The 17,912-nt window shown below is 41.1% G+C and overlaps 1 protein-coding gene across 1 annotated transcript in view; it reads right to left on the minus strand.

Annotated features, from left to right (window-relative positions):
* The window catches only part of LOC145399103 (uncharacterized), a 172,696-nt gene that overhangs the window by 73,843 nt on the left and 80,941 nt on the right, over positions 1–17,912 (minus strand). Inside the window, exons 8-11 of the mRNA XM_080271849.1 lie at positions 11,983–12,097; positions 9,142–9,222; positions 2,280–2,509; positions 273–341 (exon numbers count right to left, since the gene is read on the minus strand). Of these exons, the coding sequence (XP_080127975.1) occupies positions 273–341; positions 2,280–2,509; positions 9,142–9,222; positions 11,983–12,097 (495 nt within the window). The remainder of the gene's footprint in view (positions 1–272; positions 342–2,279; positions 2,510–9,141; positions 9,223–11,982; positions 12,098–17,912) is intronic.

Here is a 17,912-nt window from a genome sequence, read left to right on the forward strand (position 1 = left end):
AGTAGGTATCGGTAATGTGGTGGGTGAGTGTGAGTTGAGGGGGGCCTGAAGGAAGTGTCTTAGTTTGTGTGACTGGTGTTAATATGTGTTCTTCCCTAATGTCAAGCGCCACTACCACAAGTGTTGTCTTGATGGTTTTGGGAGTTCATGTGACAATGGAGACGTAATCCAAAAGCCTTAATTAGTACAAAACATATTTATATTTCGCTACAGCTAAGGCAGATGGACAGACAACGTTCTTACAATGTACTGAGTTTGTTACAGTGACACACCTGGAACGGGCTGGAAGAGTTGTATACAAAGACGTCGGCTCGAACCGGTACGTCCACCCCCTCAAGACCCTCTGCCGAAACCGGAGTCTCCTGTTGTGGAGGAAGATGAGAGAGAGAGAGAGAGAGAGAGAGAGAGAGAGAGAGAGAGAGAGAGAGAGAGAGAGAGAGAGGGGATTTCTTTTACCTCGACAAACTATCTGGGGATATTGTGCAACCCCAACGTTAAATCTGGAAAATCAGTGTCAAGGATGCTGTTAGTGCTACAGACACTCTTTCAGCCAACAAACACCCCGTGAGATCTGTTCTTCCCAAGACCACCAATGGTTGTACGATAAGGCTGTGTCTGGGAAACAGGAAGGTGACGCAATAAACATCTGAGCATAAAGGACAAGTAACAAGCAACTCGTACACTGGATAATTATCAAACATTAATTTTCCAGATCTCGATTATCAAAATATCAGACTGCTTAGTATAATAATACACATAGCGTTTTGTTCTTTGCTTTTTTTTTCGTAATCCTGATGGATACTTCCAATGAGAATCAAATAAGTTATAGTCCTTTGAAAATAACTTCTGCAATAGTCTCATTATTGTTGCTAACGTAGAATCAACTCGTGTAACTGTAAACCTAAATGAAACGTTGAGTGGCAGATGTTACAATATATGACGGAATCCTACAAGAAAGCTGGATGATATAGAAGTTGAAATAAAAAAAAAAAAAAAAGTATTAGATTACTATGAGTTAAGATTAAGTATATAGCTTTCTGAAGAACCCGAAAGAATTCAGGTCAGTCTTAGGACCGTATTTTCAGTGGTTAACAGTCACTCTTGGTACATCCTAGTTATTAGTATGTTCCTGCTTACAGTACGTGTGACTGGCATGGAAAGCACCCAGATGATGTAGAGATTGCCGCCAGGGCCGAAAAGAGAAAGGAGGCAGAGGAAAATCAGTTGGTGACAGAGGAAAAAGCAGGAAAAGAAACATGTGCGGGACTAAATCCATCACGCACAGGCAATATTCTGTGGGTTGGGAATAATAACTGTTGCAAGGAGGTGTGAACAGCAAGAAGAATTCATTATAAGTTGATAATCATTTGTTTCCTGTTTATGGTAGCTATGTCTGTTAAAATTACACCACTAAAATGCAAGAGAATAATCAGAGAGTAGCGTGTTAAATGAATCTCCAAGAAAAAAGCGCCAGAGCCTCTAAATTAAATAATCGAGAATTCAACCCTTAGCTTCAACATGATGGTGTCATTTGTGTTTTTAGAATGTTAAATGCAATAGATTTTCAGCTTACGAGAGCTTCACTGAATTAAAGGGGTTAACTGCAGTCTTAATTAACCCCTTCACGAATAGAGGGCTTTAAAAAGCTGGATATAATCATCTGTAGTGGCAAGACTATACTGCAAAAAGACGTCATCGTAGTGAAGTGGTTCATCTATTACAGTTCGTCCACTTTGACTGGACGGAGATTTTCGTATTTTCTGTAGCAATGGCAGAGTAAGGCAGGATTTTGGGTCTACCTTCCTTCTGTTGTACGTCATCACAATTAGCATCATATTTTAACGTTAACCACGTTTGATGGCTCAACATTCAAGACGGACAGATGACAGTTACGACCCGGTTAAAATGGAGAGAGTAAAGTGCTGTGGAAGACCATCCTTAGTAAAGTTATATTTGAGCAGAGCCTTGGGGTATATGTGTAGTCTCCCCGTAAAATCGTCTGTCAAGGAGAAGACTAACTTACAGAAGGACATCATCATAATGTAAGATTGATCCCTTTAATTAGATGGTTCTTTTTTTCTTCATTTTTGGTGTTACAAGATGATTTTATGAAATTTAGGGGAGACTTCCTGTGAAGGACTTAATGAAAGTTGTACTTAACCTCTTCACTTCATAAATTTTCTCCAAGGCTGAATAAACTCGTTTCATGATGGGAAAAATGAAATGGAACGTGTGTTTGCTGTGAAGTGGTTATTCTGTTATAGTTGCATACGACCAACCTTAGTGAAGTAATACTCCAGTACGGCCTTTGGGAAGTTCTGCAGTCCGCCTGTGCTGGGATCCGGGATATCGGAGCGTGTGGATGACCAGAGGTTGGCTGCCGGGGTGCGGGAGGGGGTGCTGGAGGAGTCGAGGCGGCTGTATCGAGGACCCACCAACGCGTAGGAGTCGTCCAGGTGGAACAGCTGGTCAGGACTCACCATATTGCCCCCCGTGCCGAAAAGCCCACCTGACAGAATATACACGAGAAATGTAGTATGCAATGATATATTTGCTTATTTATTATACTGGTGCTACCACAATACCGAAGGAGTTCGTGGAGGCTGTACTGTACTGTATATAACTCATCCATTTCGATAGATGAATACAATCGTCAGAAAACAGCAAGAACAGAATAAAAAGTAAGTCATCGAGGCAAAGGAGTTACGATTCAATACGATGGCGTCTTTTATACTACTGTATATTATTGTCGCGTCCTGTCGATTATATTCAGGTTAAGAGATTGGTATCAAGGTGGAAAGTTATTACTACTTTCACCAACCTCTTCATTGTTATGGAGCTCTCTTATACTTCACTGTTATGGAGCTCTCTTATACTTCACTGTTATGGAGCTCTCTTATACTTCACTGTTATGGAGCTCTCTTATACTTCACTGTTATGGAGCTCTCTTATACTTCACTGTTATGGAGCTCTCTTATACTTCACTGTTATGGAGCTCTCTTATACTTCACTGTTATGGAGCTCTCTTATACTTCACTGTTATGGAGCTCTCTTATACTTCACTGTTATGGAGCTCTCTTATACTTCACTGTTATGGAGCTCTCTTATACTTCACTGTTATGGAGCTCTCTTATACTTCACTGTTATGGAGCTCTCTTATACTTCATTGTTATGGAGCTCTCTTATACTTCACTGTTATGGAGCTCTCTTATACTTCACTGTTATGGAGCTCTCTTATACTTCACTGTTATGGAGCTCTCTTATACTTCATTGTTATGGAGCTCTCTTATACTTCACTGTTATGGAGCTCTCTTATACTTCATTGTTATGGAGCTCTCTTATACTTCATTGTTATGGAGCTCTCTTATACTTCACTGTTATGGAGCTCTCTTATACTTCACTGTTATGGAGCTCTCTTATACTTCACTGTTATGGAGCTCTCTTATACTTCACTGTTATGGAGCTCTCTTATACTTCACTGTTATGGAGCTCTCTTATACTTCACTGTTATGGAGCTCTCTTATACTTCACTGTTATGGAGCTCTCTTATACTTCACTGTTATGGAGCTCTCTTATACTTCACTGTTATGGAGCTCTCTTATACTTCACTGTTATGGAGCTCTCTTATACTTCACTGTTATGGAGCTCTCTTATACTTCACTGTTATGGAGCTCTCTTATACTTCACTGTTATGGAGCTCTCTTATACTTCACTGTTATGGAGCTCTCTTATACTTCACTGTTATGGAGCTCTCTTATACTTCACTGTTATGGAGCTCTCTTATACTTCACTGTTATGGAGCTCTCTTATACTTCACTGTTATGGAGCTCTCTTATACTTCACTGTTATGGAGCTCTCTTATACTTCACTGTTATGGAGCTCTCTTATACTTCACTGTTATGGAGCTCTCTTATACTTCACTGTTATGGAGCTCTCTTATACTTCACTGTTATGGAGCTCTCTTATACTTCACTGTTATGGAGCTCTCTTATACTTCACTGTTATGGAGCTCTCTTATACTTCACTGTTATGGAGCTCTCTTATACTTCACTGTTATGGAGCTCTCTTATACTTCACTGTTATGGAGCTCTCTTATACTTCACTGTTATGGAGCTCTCTTATACTTCACTGTTATGGAGCTCTCTTATACTTCACTGTTATGGAGCTCTCTTATACTTCACTGTTATGGAGCTCTCTTATACTTCACTGTTATGGAGCTCTCTTATACTTCATTGTTATGGAGCTCTCTTATACTTCATTGTTATGGAGCTCTCTTATACTTCATTGTTATGGAGCTCTCTTATACTTCACTGTTATGGAGCTCTCTTATACTTCACTGTTATGGAGCTCTCTTATACTTCACTGTTATGGAGCTCTCTTATACTTCACTGTTATGGAGCTCTCTTATACTTCACTGTTATGGAGCTCTCTTATACTTCACTGTTATGGAGCTCTCTTATACTTCACTGTTATGGAGCTCTCTTATACTTCACTGTTATGGAGCTCTCTTATACTTCACTGTTATGGAGCTCTCTTATACTTCACTGTTATGGAGCTCTCTTATACTTCACTGTTATGGAGCTCTCTTATACTTCACTGTTATGGAGCTCTCTTATACTTCACTGTTATGGAGCTCTCTTATACTTCACTGTTATGGAGCTCTCTTATACTTCACTGTTATGGAGCTCTCTTATACTTCACTGTTATGGAGCTCTCTTATACTTCACTGTTATGGAGCTCTCTTATACTTCACTGTTATGGAGCTCTCTTATACTTCACTGTTATGGAGCTCTCTTATACTTCACTGTTATGGAGCTCTCTTATACTTCACTGTTATGGAGCTCTCTTATACTTCACTGTTATGGAGCTCTCTTATACTTCATTGTTATGGAGCTCTCTTATACTTCATTGTTATGGAGCTCTCTTATACTTCATTGTTATGGAGCTCTCTTATACTTCATTGTTATGGAGCTCTCTTATACTTCATTGTTATGGAGCTCTCTTATACTTCATTGTTATGGAGCTCTCTTATACTTCATTGTTATGGAGCTCTCTTATACTTCACTGTTATGGAGCTCTCTTATACTTCATTGTTATGGAGCTCTCTTATACTTCACTGTTATGGAGCTCTCTTATACTTCACTGTTATGGAGCTCTCTTATACTTCACTGTTATGGAGCTCTCTTATACTTCACTGTTATGGAGCTCTCTTATACTTCATTGTTATGGAGCTCTCTTATACTTCACTGTTATGGAGCTCTCTTATACTTCATTGTTATGGAGCTCTCTTATACTTCACTGTTATGGAGCTCTCTTATACTTCATTGTTATGGAGCTCTCTTATACTTCATTGTTATGGAGCTCTCTTATACTTCATTGTTATGGAGCTCTCTTATACTTCACTGTTATGGAGCTCTCTTATACTTCACTGTTATGGAGCTCTCTTATACTTCATTGTTATGGAGCTCTCTTATACTTCACTGTTATGGAGCTCTCTTATACTTCACTGTTATGGAGCTCTCTTATACTTCACTGTTATGGAGCTCTCTTATACTTCACTGTTATGGAGCTCTCTTATACTTCACTGTTATGGAGCTCTCTTATACTTCACTGTTATGGAGCTCTCTTATACTTCACTGTTATGGAGCTCTCTTATACTTCACTGTTATGGAGCTCTCTTATACTTCACTGTTATGGAGCTCTCTTATACTTCATTGTTATGGAGCTCTCTTATACTTCACTGTTATGGAGCTCTCTTATACTTCACTGTTATGGAGCTCTCTTATACTTCACTGTTATGGAGCTCTCTTATACTTCACTGTTATGGAGCTCTCTTATACTTCACTGTTATGGAGCTCTCTTATACTTCATTGTTATGGAGCTCTCTTATACTTCACTGTTATGGAGCTCTCTTATACTTCACTGTTATGGAGCTCTCTTATACTTCATTGTTATGGAGCTCTCTTATACTTCACTGTTATGGAGCTCTCTTATACTTTACTGTTATGGAGCTCTCTTATACTTCACTGTTATGGAGCTCTCTTATACTTCACTGTTATGGAGCTCTCTTATACTTCACTGTTATGGAGCTCTCTTATACTTCATTGTTATGGAGCTCTCTTATACTTCACTGTTATGGAGCTCTCTTATACTTCACTGTTATGGAGCTCTCTTATACTTCACTGTTATGGAGCTCTCTTATACTTCACTGTTATGGAGCTCTCTTATACTTCACTGTTATGGAGCTCTCTTATACTTCACTGTTATGGAGCTCTCTTATACTATATAAAACTGTGTATCACAGGGACGGAAAAAATAAACTAAAAAAGATATCACCACATGGAAGGGTTAAATATTAATCAACTTCTTCACGATGAATAAGGAGACAGTGATCAGTGACATCTGTAATCCAGTGATGAATCTTGGGAGCCCAACAGGCCTAGCCGGATACTCTGTAAGGGATCGATTACCTTTGCCGAGAAAATAGAATGATACTAGTGTCTGCAGCTGTGAATGGAGTATAATATTAAGGCAGTTGGTGCACTTGGGCATTCATTTCATACTAACACCAGACGAGTTTGTTTAGTCGAGATATATCCTGGGAGTCAAAGTGTGTACATCTTATATTTAACTTAACTTTGTGACTTGATTCAGTCACCAAAAAGACATGTAGAATAAGAGACGCAGCCTTTCATTTTTTTTTCTAATCTTTGCTATGTTCTTCCAGCAATAAGATAAGTAGGATGAGCAGAGGACACCTGTAAAGTGGATGTGAGGTACTGTCTGAGACAAGAGTTGTCAATTGTTCTCCCTCTTCTACTTCTTATTTTTCTCTGCTGACTAATATTTCTAATCTGAGAGCGAGGCTTGGCATGCCTCTCTGGCCACCGAATAATTACTGTCTTTTATATAATGCGTCAAAAAGGAAAGTGGCGGACATGTTCTAGGAGTGAAATAGACGGAGTATAAAGTTAATATCGATCAGCTTCCTTTACGAGAAACAGCAAAGCAATGAGCAATGGCTTTAGGAACGAAGTGATATAATATTCGGAGGCCATTTTTTTTTTCCAGAATATTAAGGAAGAGTTTTATTGCTGTTGACTATTGTAGTACTTTCCGGAGAACGTAAAAGATTCAGTAAAAGTTCGTTTGTTTCTATCTCCATACAATTTTATTAAGCTTATTAAGGTTCTGCAGTAGCAAAGACGTTAATCAATGCTTTGTCTAACACCTTTACGTCGAAAAATCTTCCCTAAGCTGAATAAAGTGATCGGGAGACACAGGGTAAACTAGAAAGCACTCAGGCAGCGCATACGTCCGCCAATGCCATTGCAGGATCCGGATCCGGATCTCCCCCAAAATTTAATGAATAATTTCTTGAGCCATGGCCCACCCCTGCACAAAACTCCATTGGAATTCATTGAGAACTTTTGGAGATATCATGTGGACAAACAAACAAACAAACAGGGAAACATAGGTGAATACATAACCACCTCCAACTTCGCTGGCGGAGGTAAATATAAAGTCGTTATTTAGGTTAGTGAATTAAACACTTAAACATTCAGGTTTTGTTCTGCAGTCTTATTCGTCCAGCAAAATGATCAGCAGGATATGTTAAGGCTGCCTTGCAACACTTACATGCGAATTACGATATTGTATCACTTATCTTCTTCATCTCACATTACTAAGGAAGGAAAGGATACAAAGTAAGACCTAGAGCCTTTCACTTTGAAGGCGTATTTTTATTTTATTCAAGCTGCCATTAGATTATTTAATTCAATTTAAAAAAGACCCACAATCATAAAGGGGTAAATGAAGACTATATATAACCCCTCCATTTTTTAAGGCTCCTCTTAGCTCAATAAAATCGTTTGGAGACAGGAAGAACGAACTATATAATACTCTACGCCATCTGACTTTAAGGTGAGAAAAAAAAAAAATCTTTTAGACTGAATCAAATCTATGAGAAAGATTAGCATGATATTGAAGAAACCATCACTGCAACAGCGGGGAGGGAGCAGATTTACATTGCACTTATATTACAGCTCTATCCACCAAGCAGAATAAAAAGAAAATGAATTACTTTTGATTTACCCCATTCAAGAAAACTTTACAGGTTCAGGTTGGGAAGTTTTGTTCGTCCGAAGCGTAGGCTTTATAATTAGATAAAATAAAGCTGAGGAAAGGACAAGAAATTCCAAACTTCTACCATTATTTCAAGACACTGTTGGGTTCAATATCTATATCAAGGATGGGGACGGAAGTAGACACAAGTGGTCATCTTTACGTCAACTTGGGTTGTCTGCCACTTCTTCTTCATCAGTATCTTTTGCATAAGCCAGTAAATGTGTCCTTGGGTTTATTATTACAATCTGTTATAATCGATAAGGCATAACAACATTCAGTGGAGTATTAAGCTGTGATGTGCAAACTATATCGCTGAGTAGCAGGTGCAAGAAAGTTTCCTAAACCACGAGAATATGGCGAAGTATCCGATGACAGTAAGATAATAAAAAGGAAAAGAAAAAAGAGAGAGAGAGTGGTAGAGAGGCAGGAGGATGAGTGTGAAAGAATACATCAGGCGTTTACGAAAGAAGAGGAAGGTACTAAAATATAAAGAGCTAAAGAAAATTGCCAGTGGTAAAAGGAAGGGAATCAGAGTGAGAAAAACGAATTGTGAGAAAGAAGGGAAGGAGAAAAGGGGCGAAAGAAAAATAAATCTGTTTAAACTATAAATAAAGGCATAGGAATGAGGAGAACAAGCATAAATGCAAGGAACAAAAGAAGAGTAAAAGGAAACTAACTCCTTTACTACGATAGCCCTTACATATATAGTAAAATCGCCTGGTGGATGCAAGAATGAGAAAATCGTAATCGAAGTGAAGGGACTTAGTAGCGAGACCCCTCTTCAGGTGAAGTAATCTTCTTTAATTAGCCAGGGTAATATAAGAAAGGCGTAATCGTATGGAAGGACATAAAGGTGTGAGATGAAGGGGATGGTGTCAAAATCGAGGTTCAAAATGAAATTACTTAAACAAACTCAGGGAAACATACACAGATAGATATATGTACGAGAGAGAGACAGAGAGAGAGAGAGAGAGAGAGAGAGAGAGAGAGAATGGTGACAGCAACTGAGCTCACCAATATCATCGTCGAAGAAGTCACTCGGGATGCGGGAGCGAGTACAGTTGCCCAGGTTCTCATCAATCACGTACTGCACACCTGTAGAAGAATGGCAGAAGCACGGATTAGAAGACGGGAGAGAAGGGGAGGGAGATATGGAGGGAAGAGTCGATAATGTGTGAGATACCACAGAAGCGCTAACGGAGAGAGAGAGAGAGAGAGAGAGAGAGAGAGAGAGAGAGAGAGTTGAAGTGCTGGTGAAAGGTGTGGAGTGACTGTGAGAAGTGTGAATACAATGTGAGAAATGGCACGGGAATGAGTTGATCAAATATGAATGATGGTTTTAATGGAGAGTGTAAACGAAATAGGAACAGAATAAAGAGATGTGAAGGAATGAACCGCAATATGAGACAGTTAAAGACAAGTGTTCAAATTAGTAATCTGTGTAAGTATTCTGGATACCAACAATGAAGCCTGAAGTAACGACTCTGTAAGCAGATAATAAGTTAATGTTAGTAATAATTATATTGAGAGATGGCTAATTATCCTTTTGTTATAGTACAGAGCATGGGGAAAGTAGTTTCTTACACGTCAGAGGCAAAAAGAGTACAGTTCATATAATTAATAACAGCAGCTGTGACAGTAATATCAACTGTTATTTCAAGCAGTGGTATGATAATCAAAATAATGGTGTTAACCAATGAAATTAAACCAGCGCATCAACCGTCTCCGGCTACACACCTCACCACCGATTATCCTCCAGGGACCTGGTGCCATACTGACCAATTTTCCACCATGGACTTACATTCCCCTGTGGACCTATTTTTCCCATAGACATAGTTTCCCTCAATGGCCCATTTTACTACCTCATGGATCTGTTTTACTCCATGGTCTCATTTACCCCTTGACCTATTTTACCCATTGGACCCATTTTCCCCCATTGACCTATTTTACCCATGGACCTCTATTCCCCATGGACATATTTTCCCATGGCCATATTTGACATATTTTCATCATGTGCCTACATAATACCATGGACCTATTTTCCCTCTTGGACGTACTTCCTCCACGGAATCATTTTACCCCAAGACCCAATTTCCACATGGACCAATATTCTCTCATGGTCTTATTTTCCTTATATCCCTAGGTTATCACATGGACCTATTTTTTATTGTTTTTCAGCTGAACTATCTTCCCTTCATGGATCTACTTTCACCCCATGAACCAGTTTCTCGATGAACCTATTTCCCTGGTGGACCTATCTTACCCCATGGCCAATATTTTCCTATAGGCACATTTCTCCCCTGGACTTGTTTCCCCATGGAACTGTTGTCTCCCCATGGGGAGGCACCAAATCCCCACTTGGATGTATTTTCACCCATGGACCTATTTTCTCCACGGATCTATGTTTGCCCCATTGGATCTAGCTACCACCTGGGCTCATTTCCCTCAAGGATGTAAATTCCATGGACCAATTTTCTCACATGGACCTATTCCAACCACAGGCCTATTTACCCCATGGATCTACTCTCTTATGGAACTGTTTTCCCGCCACCCACTTACCAAATCCTCCCACCAGTCAACTCACACACCCACTCCACCACCCAGAGTAGTTTGTCTCAGTAGTAAGACGATGAAGAGCAGATTTAATAGTATAGATTTAGTACAATTATGTTTGATTAGCCCTTTCCGTTAACATAACTTCGGAGTGGTTCACTCCACAGCATTGTAGCCTGCACACTATAACCTGGCTCAAGATTGCCATCTCTCTTTCTTGAATATTGAGTTGTAACAACAAATTAACAAAAGAATGTGATCTTAGACACGTGGAAGCGCTAGAGAAATGAGAGCCGGAGCACTGTTTCATTCTACCATGAAGACGGTAAGCAGCCTGCAAAAGGACGAAAATTTCTGGCTAATTTCTCTCTCAGACCGGTACAGAACTCTTGTTTGCTCCGGCATCACCACTCTCACCAATACCTCTCTCCCTCCCACCCTTCCATCAACACAATGACCTTTACTCTCACCACCAGCCCTCCTCTTGTCATCATCATAGTCACCACTGTCACATTCTACGATTTACTCACTGTTCTCATAATCCCCATTAGTCTTGCCACTCCCTAGTCACTGTCGCTTCACTACCACTCCTCCCCCACCATCAGAGCAATCATTGTCACTCACCACCAACTTTCCCTCGCCATCATTGCTATCACTATCACTCACCACCATCCCTTTTCGACCATCATCACAATAATCATGATTCTCCACCACCACAATCCCTTTCTCTGTACAGTCATGGCAATCATCATCACCTACGGCCTCCACCCCTCCCCCAGTGCCATCATCACCACCATTAATCCCTACTGTCACCACTGCCAACACAGTCTCTACCTCTGCCCTTGTAGTCTCTTCTCATCACCATCACCACCTTTGTTGTTTTAGTCAACATGCCTATTACCATGCCCACCATCGTAACCCTCATCACTATCACTACCATGAATACCACTCACGACGTTACTATCACCCTCGCTGTCAAGTTCTATCCCCCACCTCGCTTAACAGCCCCCTATCCCTCTAACCACCGTCGCACTCACAGTCACACCCCACCATGCCCAACAACGCCACCATCACTACTTGTAAGATGGTCACTGCCATCACTAACACGCTCCCTGTCACACTCACCCATTCTCATTAGCACCATTACTCCCAGTCTCATTCATTCATCTCTTCCCTCAGTCTATCGTCTCCGCCATCCCCCCCGCCACCACGTCCCATCTACCCCCACCACTGCCCTTATTATCATAGCAACCTCTCCACCCTCAAACCACTGCTCCCACCACCCTGACCACCAAGACCCACCAGTGTTAAAGTCGTGGATGACCCTGAGCCTGCTGCTGGTGTAGTATGGGGAGTCGCTGCCCGGTGGTGGTGTGTAGTCATACCGCACTAGGTTCATTGGGTGAGAGTACGACAGCTGAACGGTGAAGGGGAAGAGACAGGGAAGTAATCAGAGATGAACAAAGAGATAACAGAACAGACTTATCTAACTACATGATGTTTTCTACTTCGCAGCTACCTCTTTCTCATAATTAGTATCGTAATCCTTTCTAGATCAGAATTAACCTTAAAATGAATATAACCATGGTGATATAATTAGTCATTCCCTTAGTTCTATCTTTATCTCACCACAGACCTCACCATTCTATCTTCTTAGCCTCAGCGAACTCTGGGAGAGGCAGTGACAGAGTGGACTGACAGATTGATGATGACTGTGAAATACCTCTAGACACACACACACGCACATAAACATATATACACTGTATATATATACACTGTATATATATATATATATATATATATATATATATATATATATAGAAACAGGGGATATAACCTTGGGAGAGGTAGCAAAATCTAGCTGAACAGAATAGAGCCAGTAATTGATAAAATTTTAAGAGAAGAACAAGCAGGATTTAGAAAGGGTCGAGGTTGTAATGATCAGATTTTTATTGTAAGGCATCTAATGCAACAAGCTAATGAGATGAAAATGCCACTTAGTATGTGTTTTGTGGATTTTGAAAAGGCTTTTGATAGTGTTTCGCGTAGAGCTATGTTGAAAATTATGAGATTCTATGGTATACCAGAAAAGTTTGTAGATATTATTAGAAGCCTGCATGAAGGTACTTTTTGTAAGGTAATGGTGGGTGGTTCTTTGAGTGATCCATTTGAAGTTAGGTCAGGCGTGATTCAAGGAGGAGTTCTTTCGCCATTGCTGTTTGTTTTGGTTATGGATTATGTTGTGAGAAAGGTTATAAGGAGAACAGGTGCAAGAATTAACTGGAAAGAAAATAAGAAGCTGATGGATTTGGACTATGCTGATGATATTGTACTGATTTGCGGAAGTATTTACGAGATGCAGAGGGTGCTTGATTGTCTGGTGGAGGAAGGAGAAAAAGTAGGATTGGTAATAAACTGTGGAAAGACTGAAATTATTAATATGAACGTGGAGAATCAAATCGATTGTGTAATTGGGAATAATGTGGTGAAGAACGTAGAAAACTTTAAATATCTCGGAACGATTGTATCATCTAATGGATCATTAAACAATGAAATTGAGGAGAGGATTAGACAGGCTTGGCGAGCTGTTGGAATGTTGAAATCTGCTTCGAATAATAATATGCTTTCGGTACATACTAAAGTGAAAATTTACAAGTCCATTGTTAGACCAGTTTTAATTTATGGGCATGAGTCATGGTACAGTACAATTGCAACAGATCAGAAAGTATTAGGATTTGAGAATAAAATACTGAGAAGGATTCTTGGGGTAAAGTGGCAAGACAGAGTTACAAATGAAAGAGTAAGGGATATTACGAGAGTAGAACCAATTAATGAATATGTGAGACTGTCTCGCTGGAAGTGGCTAGGGCACATATACAGAAAAGAAGGCAGTTAAATACAGGATGTGCCAGAGTGGACTGCTAGAGGAAGAAGAGATAGAGGTAGGCCGAGGGAAACCTGGTTGAGGACAACGAAAAGAGATGCAGGAGATGAGTGTTGGTGGGACCTGAAGGAAATGGCAAGAGACAAATACTGGTGGAGAGAGTTCATCGAGGCCCTATGCATCCCGTTGGGTGCCACAGGAAATGATATATATATATATATATATATATATATATATATAGGCTATATTCGAGGTCTGTCCAGAAAGTGTCCGACCTTAGGCTCTAAAATATAAATAGCTAACTTTTTGAGCTAGAAAGTGTCCGACCTTAGGCTCTAAAAAATAAATAGCTAACCTTTTGAGCTAGGACGCCAATCTCCCTCAAAGTAGGCCCCTTCTGACTTGACAAATGTAGCCCAGCGTTCTTTCCACTGCCTGAAACATTTTCCGAAATCGGTTTTCGGTACCTTCATTAGGTGCTTCGTCGCATTTTTCATGATCTGTTCTCTTGAATGAACGTCGCTCATGACATACTGGATTGCACAAATCGCAATCCAGACTTTCTGAAGAGTGTTAGCACTGGATGTGAGACATGGGTGTACGGGGACGACCCAGAAACCAAAGCACATTTATGCCAGTGGAAGCATGCAGGGCCGCCTCATCCAAAAAAAAAATAAGCCCGACAAGTCTGCAGCAACATGAAATGCACTCGCATGTTGACAGTTATTTTTTTTACTACCGCGGAGTTGTGCATCACGAATACACATCAGTAGGCCCGACCGTCAATAAATAGTACTGCCTCAGCGTTATCTGTAGTCTTCGTGTCGAAGTTCAGCGGAAGAGACTAGACCCTCGGAAAGCTCTAAGTTGGAAGCTGCACCATGACAATGCCCTTGCCCGTTCTTCTCAACCGATTCATGATTTTTAGCCAAGTACAGCATCCCGCAGGTCCGGCAGGCTCCCTACTCACCGGACATGCCTCCGTGTGCCTTGTAGTTATTCTCCAAGCTCAAAACCCTGCTGAAGGGTTTCCGATCTCAGACAAGAAAAAAGATCATGACGAATGCGACGAAGCACCTGCAGGAGATACCGAGAACCAACTTTTGAAAAATATTTCAGACAGTGGTAAATACCTGAGCTATGTGTGTCAGGTAAGAAGGGGCCTACTTTGAAGGGCATTAGTGTTCTAGCTCAACAGGTTAGCTTTTTAATTTCTCAGAGCCTAAGGTCTGATGTTTGCTGGATAGACCTCGTTTATATATATATATATATATATATATATATACATACAGGGCAGTACTCCCAAGGTGAATCGAAAGCTGATGACACGGAGAGCTGGAGCTCCCGTTTCATCAGTCCTCGGGACTAGGTCCCGACCATCCCCCTTTGCTGAACTTTTTCAGTGTCTCAGTAACACAGAGAGTAGGCCAGCATACTTTCCAACTCAAGTTTCTCTAACTATCAACACCAAACTACATGCACAGTACACACTACACTTTATTTTCCAAAATTAAAAAAATCATGGCAGTGCAACACGTGGTCTTGGAGTCCTCAGGGGGGGGGGATATAAATCCCCCCACCTTCCGCCCCTCTCCCGGTGACGACTCGAGCTGCCTGGAACCACTGTCTGACTCCCTTCTTCTTCATTTCTGCAACATTCGCGGCCTTTCCTCTAACTTTCGCTCTGTTGAGCACCACCTCTCCTTCTCTAAACCTCACCTTCTCTTTCTAACTGAGAATCAGCTGTCTGAGGAAAGTGACAGCAAATCCTTTTCTGTATCCTCCTACTTTCTCTATACTCATTTCAAAGCCAAAGGTGGCTGTTCTGTATATATACGCAACGACTTATCTTGTTCTCGTGTTCCTGAACTCGATTCTTCTGAATTCTCTACACTCTGGCTTCGGCTTCCTGTCATTTTCTGACTAAATATATCTGCACTGTTTACTGATCTCCTAATTCTACTGACTACAAAAAATTCTTTGACTATCTTACTCTACGATGGAACACATTCTAGCCATTTCTCCCCCCTTTCTGAAATCTCCATTCTAGGAGATTTCAATGTTCACCACCACCTTTGGCTCTCCTCTCCTTTCACTGATCCACCTGGTGAACAAGCCTACACCTTTTCTATCCTTGACCTAGAGCAGCTTGTACAGCACCCTACCCGTATCTCTGACTGCCTTGAAGAGAGCTCCAACATACTTGACCTCTTCCTTACAACTGATCCATCTGCTTACACTGTTAATCTTTTCTCTCCGCTGGGCTCCTCCAATCACAACCTTATCACCTTAACCCGTCCTGTCGCTCCGGTGCGGCCTGTGGAAACATCGTCTGTGGCACTTTGGAGCTGGGGATTGGGAGGCCCTCAGGCAGTACTTCTTTGATTTTCCCTGGAATTATTATTGCTTCCATGGCCGGGAGCCATCTGAGTGTGCCTTGCACATTATGGAGGTTATTCTGTCGGGCATGGAAGCATACATTCCTTTCTCATATCCTCTGAGTAACGAAAGAAAGCCTTAGTTTAATCACGCTTGTTTTAATGCTGTCTGCAACAAGGAGAGGGCCTATAAAAGGTACCGGAGCCAACCCACACCTGAATCACATCTTTTATACGTTTCTGCCCGGAATTGTGCTAAGTCTGTTCTTCACTATGCTAAAAATAACTTCATCCGTAATAAATGCTCTCAACTCTCCAACTCGAATTCTTCCCGCTCCATCTGGCACCTTGCTAAAAACCTTTCTAACAACTTTACCTCATCATCCTTCCCTTCTCTTTTCTACTCTCATGGCTCTATAGTTATTTCTTCTACTGATAAAGCAGATCTCTTTGCTCAGACTTTCTCCTCCAATTCCACCTTAGACGATTCCAGTGCTGTTCCTCCATCACTTCCCCCCTCTGACTCCCTCATGGCTGACAGTGAAATTTCTTCAGTTGATGTATTTTCTGCCATCACAGGCCTCATTACTAATAAGGCATATGGGCCTGATGGAGTCCCTCCCGTTGTTCTCAAGAACTGTGCTTCTGTGCTTACACCCTGCCTAGGCAAACTCTTTTGCCTTTGTTTATCAACTTGTACATTTCCTTCTTGGTGGAAGTTTGCTCACATTCAGCCAGTCCCAAAGAAGGGCGACCATTCCCAACCCTCTAACTATCGTCCAACTGCTTTAACATCCTGTATCTCAAAAGTTTTCAAGTCAATTCTTAACAGAAACATTTTAAAGCATCTTTCCTATCACAACCTTCTCTCTGATCGTCAGTACGGGTTCCGTCAGGGAACTTCTCATCTACCTTTCAGACGCCTGGTCATCCTTCTTTCGGGACTTTGGCGAAAGCTTTGCCATTGCACTTGACATCTCAAAGGCTTTCGATCGAGTCTGGCATAAACCTTTAATTTTCAAACTGCCCTCTTACAGTTTCTATCCTTCTATTTGTGCCTTCATCTCTAGTTTCCTTTCTGGTCGTTCTATAGCCGCTGTTGTAGACGACCATCGTTCTTCTCCTAGATCTATCAACAGTAGTGTTTCTCAGGGCTCTGTCCTATCACCAACTCTCTTCCTTTTATTCATCAATGATCTTCTAAGCTGTACATCTAACTCTATCCACTCATATGCTGATGACTCCAGCCATCACCTTTCCATTCGGTTCCCGCAACGTCCATCTCAGCAGTAACTTCAACAAACAAGGGATGAGACTATGGCACACCTAATGTCTGACTTGGATCGTATCTCTGACAAGGGTAAAAATAATCTGGTCGTTTTTAATGCATAAAAGACTCAGTTTTTACACTTATCAACCCGACAAAATCTTCCACAGGTATACCCAGTATTGTTTAATAATATTCAGCTTAATCCTGCATCAATCTTGAACATGCTTGGGGTTTCATTTATTCGAGTTTTATCTTGGAAAGATCATATTACATCTCTTGTAAAATCTGCTTCCAAGAGATTAGGTGTGCTAAGCCGACTCCATTCCTTCTTTACCCCTGCACAATTGTTGACTCTATACAGGGATTTTATCCGTCCCTGTGTGGAGTGCAAGTCTTATGTGTGGGGAGGCTCCTCACATACAGCTCTTCTCAATAGGGTGGAGTCAAAGGCTTATCGCCTCATTAACTCTCCTCCTCTTACTGACTCCCTTCAACCTCTGTCTCGTCACCGCAGTGTTGCATCTTCATCTCTTTTCTATCGTTACGTCAATGGTCACTGCTACTTTGAGCTGTCTGCATACATTCCTCCACCTAAACATCGGGCGCGTACCACCCGTCTCGCAGCAAACTCTCATCCCTTTTCTGTCCAACTCTCTAATGCTAGAGTTAACCGTTACTGCCAGTCCTTCATTTATGCAAC

Source organism: Coenobita brevimanus, chromosome 47 (genome assembly GCF_032717465.1).
Source record: "Coenobita brevimanus isolate Jiangsu-jjx chromosome 47, ASM3271746v2, whole genome shotgun sequence".
In the NCBI taxonomy this organism is placed as follows: domain Eukaryota; kingdom Metazoa; phylum Arthropoda; class Malacostraca; order Decapoda; family Coenobitidae; genus Coenobita; species Coenobita brevimanus.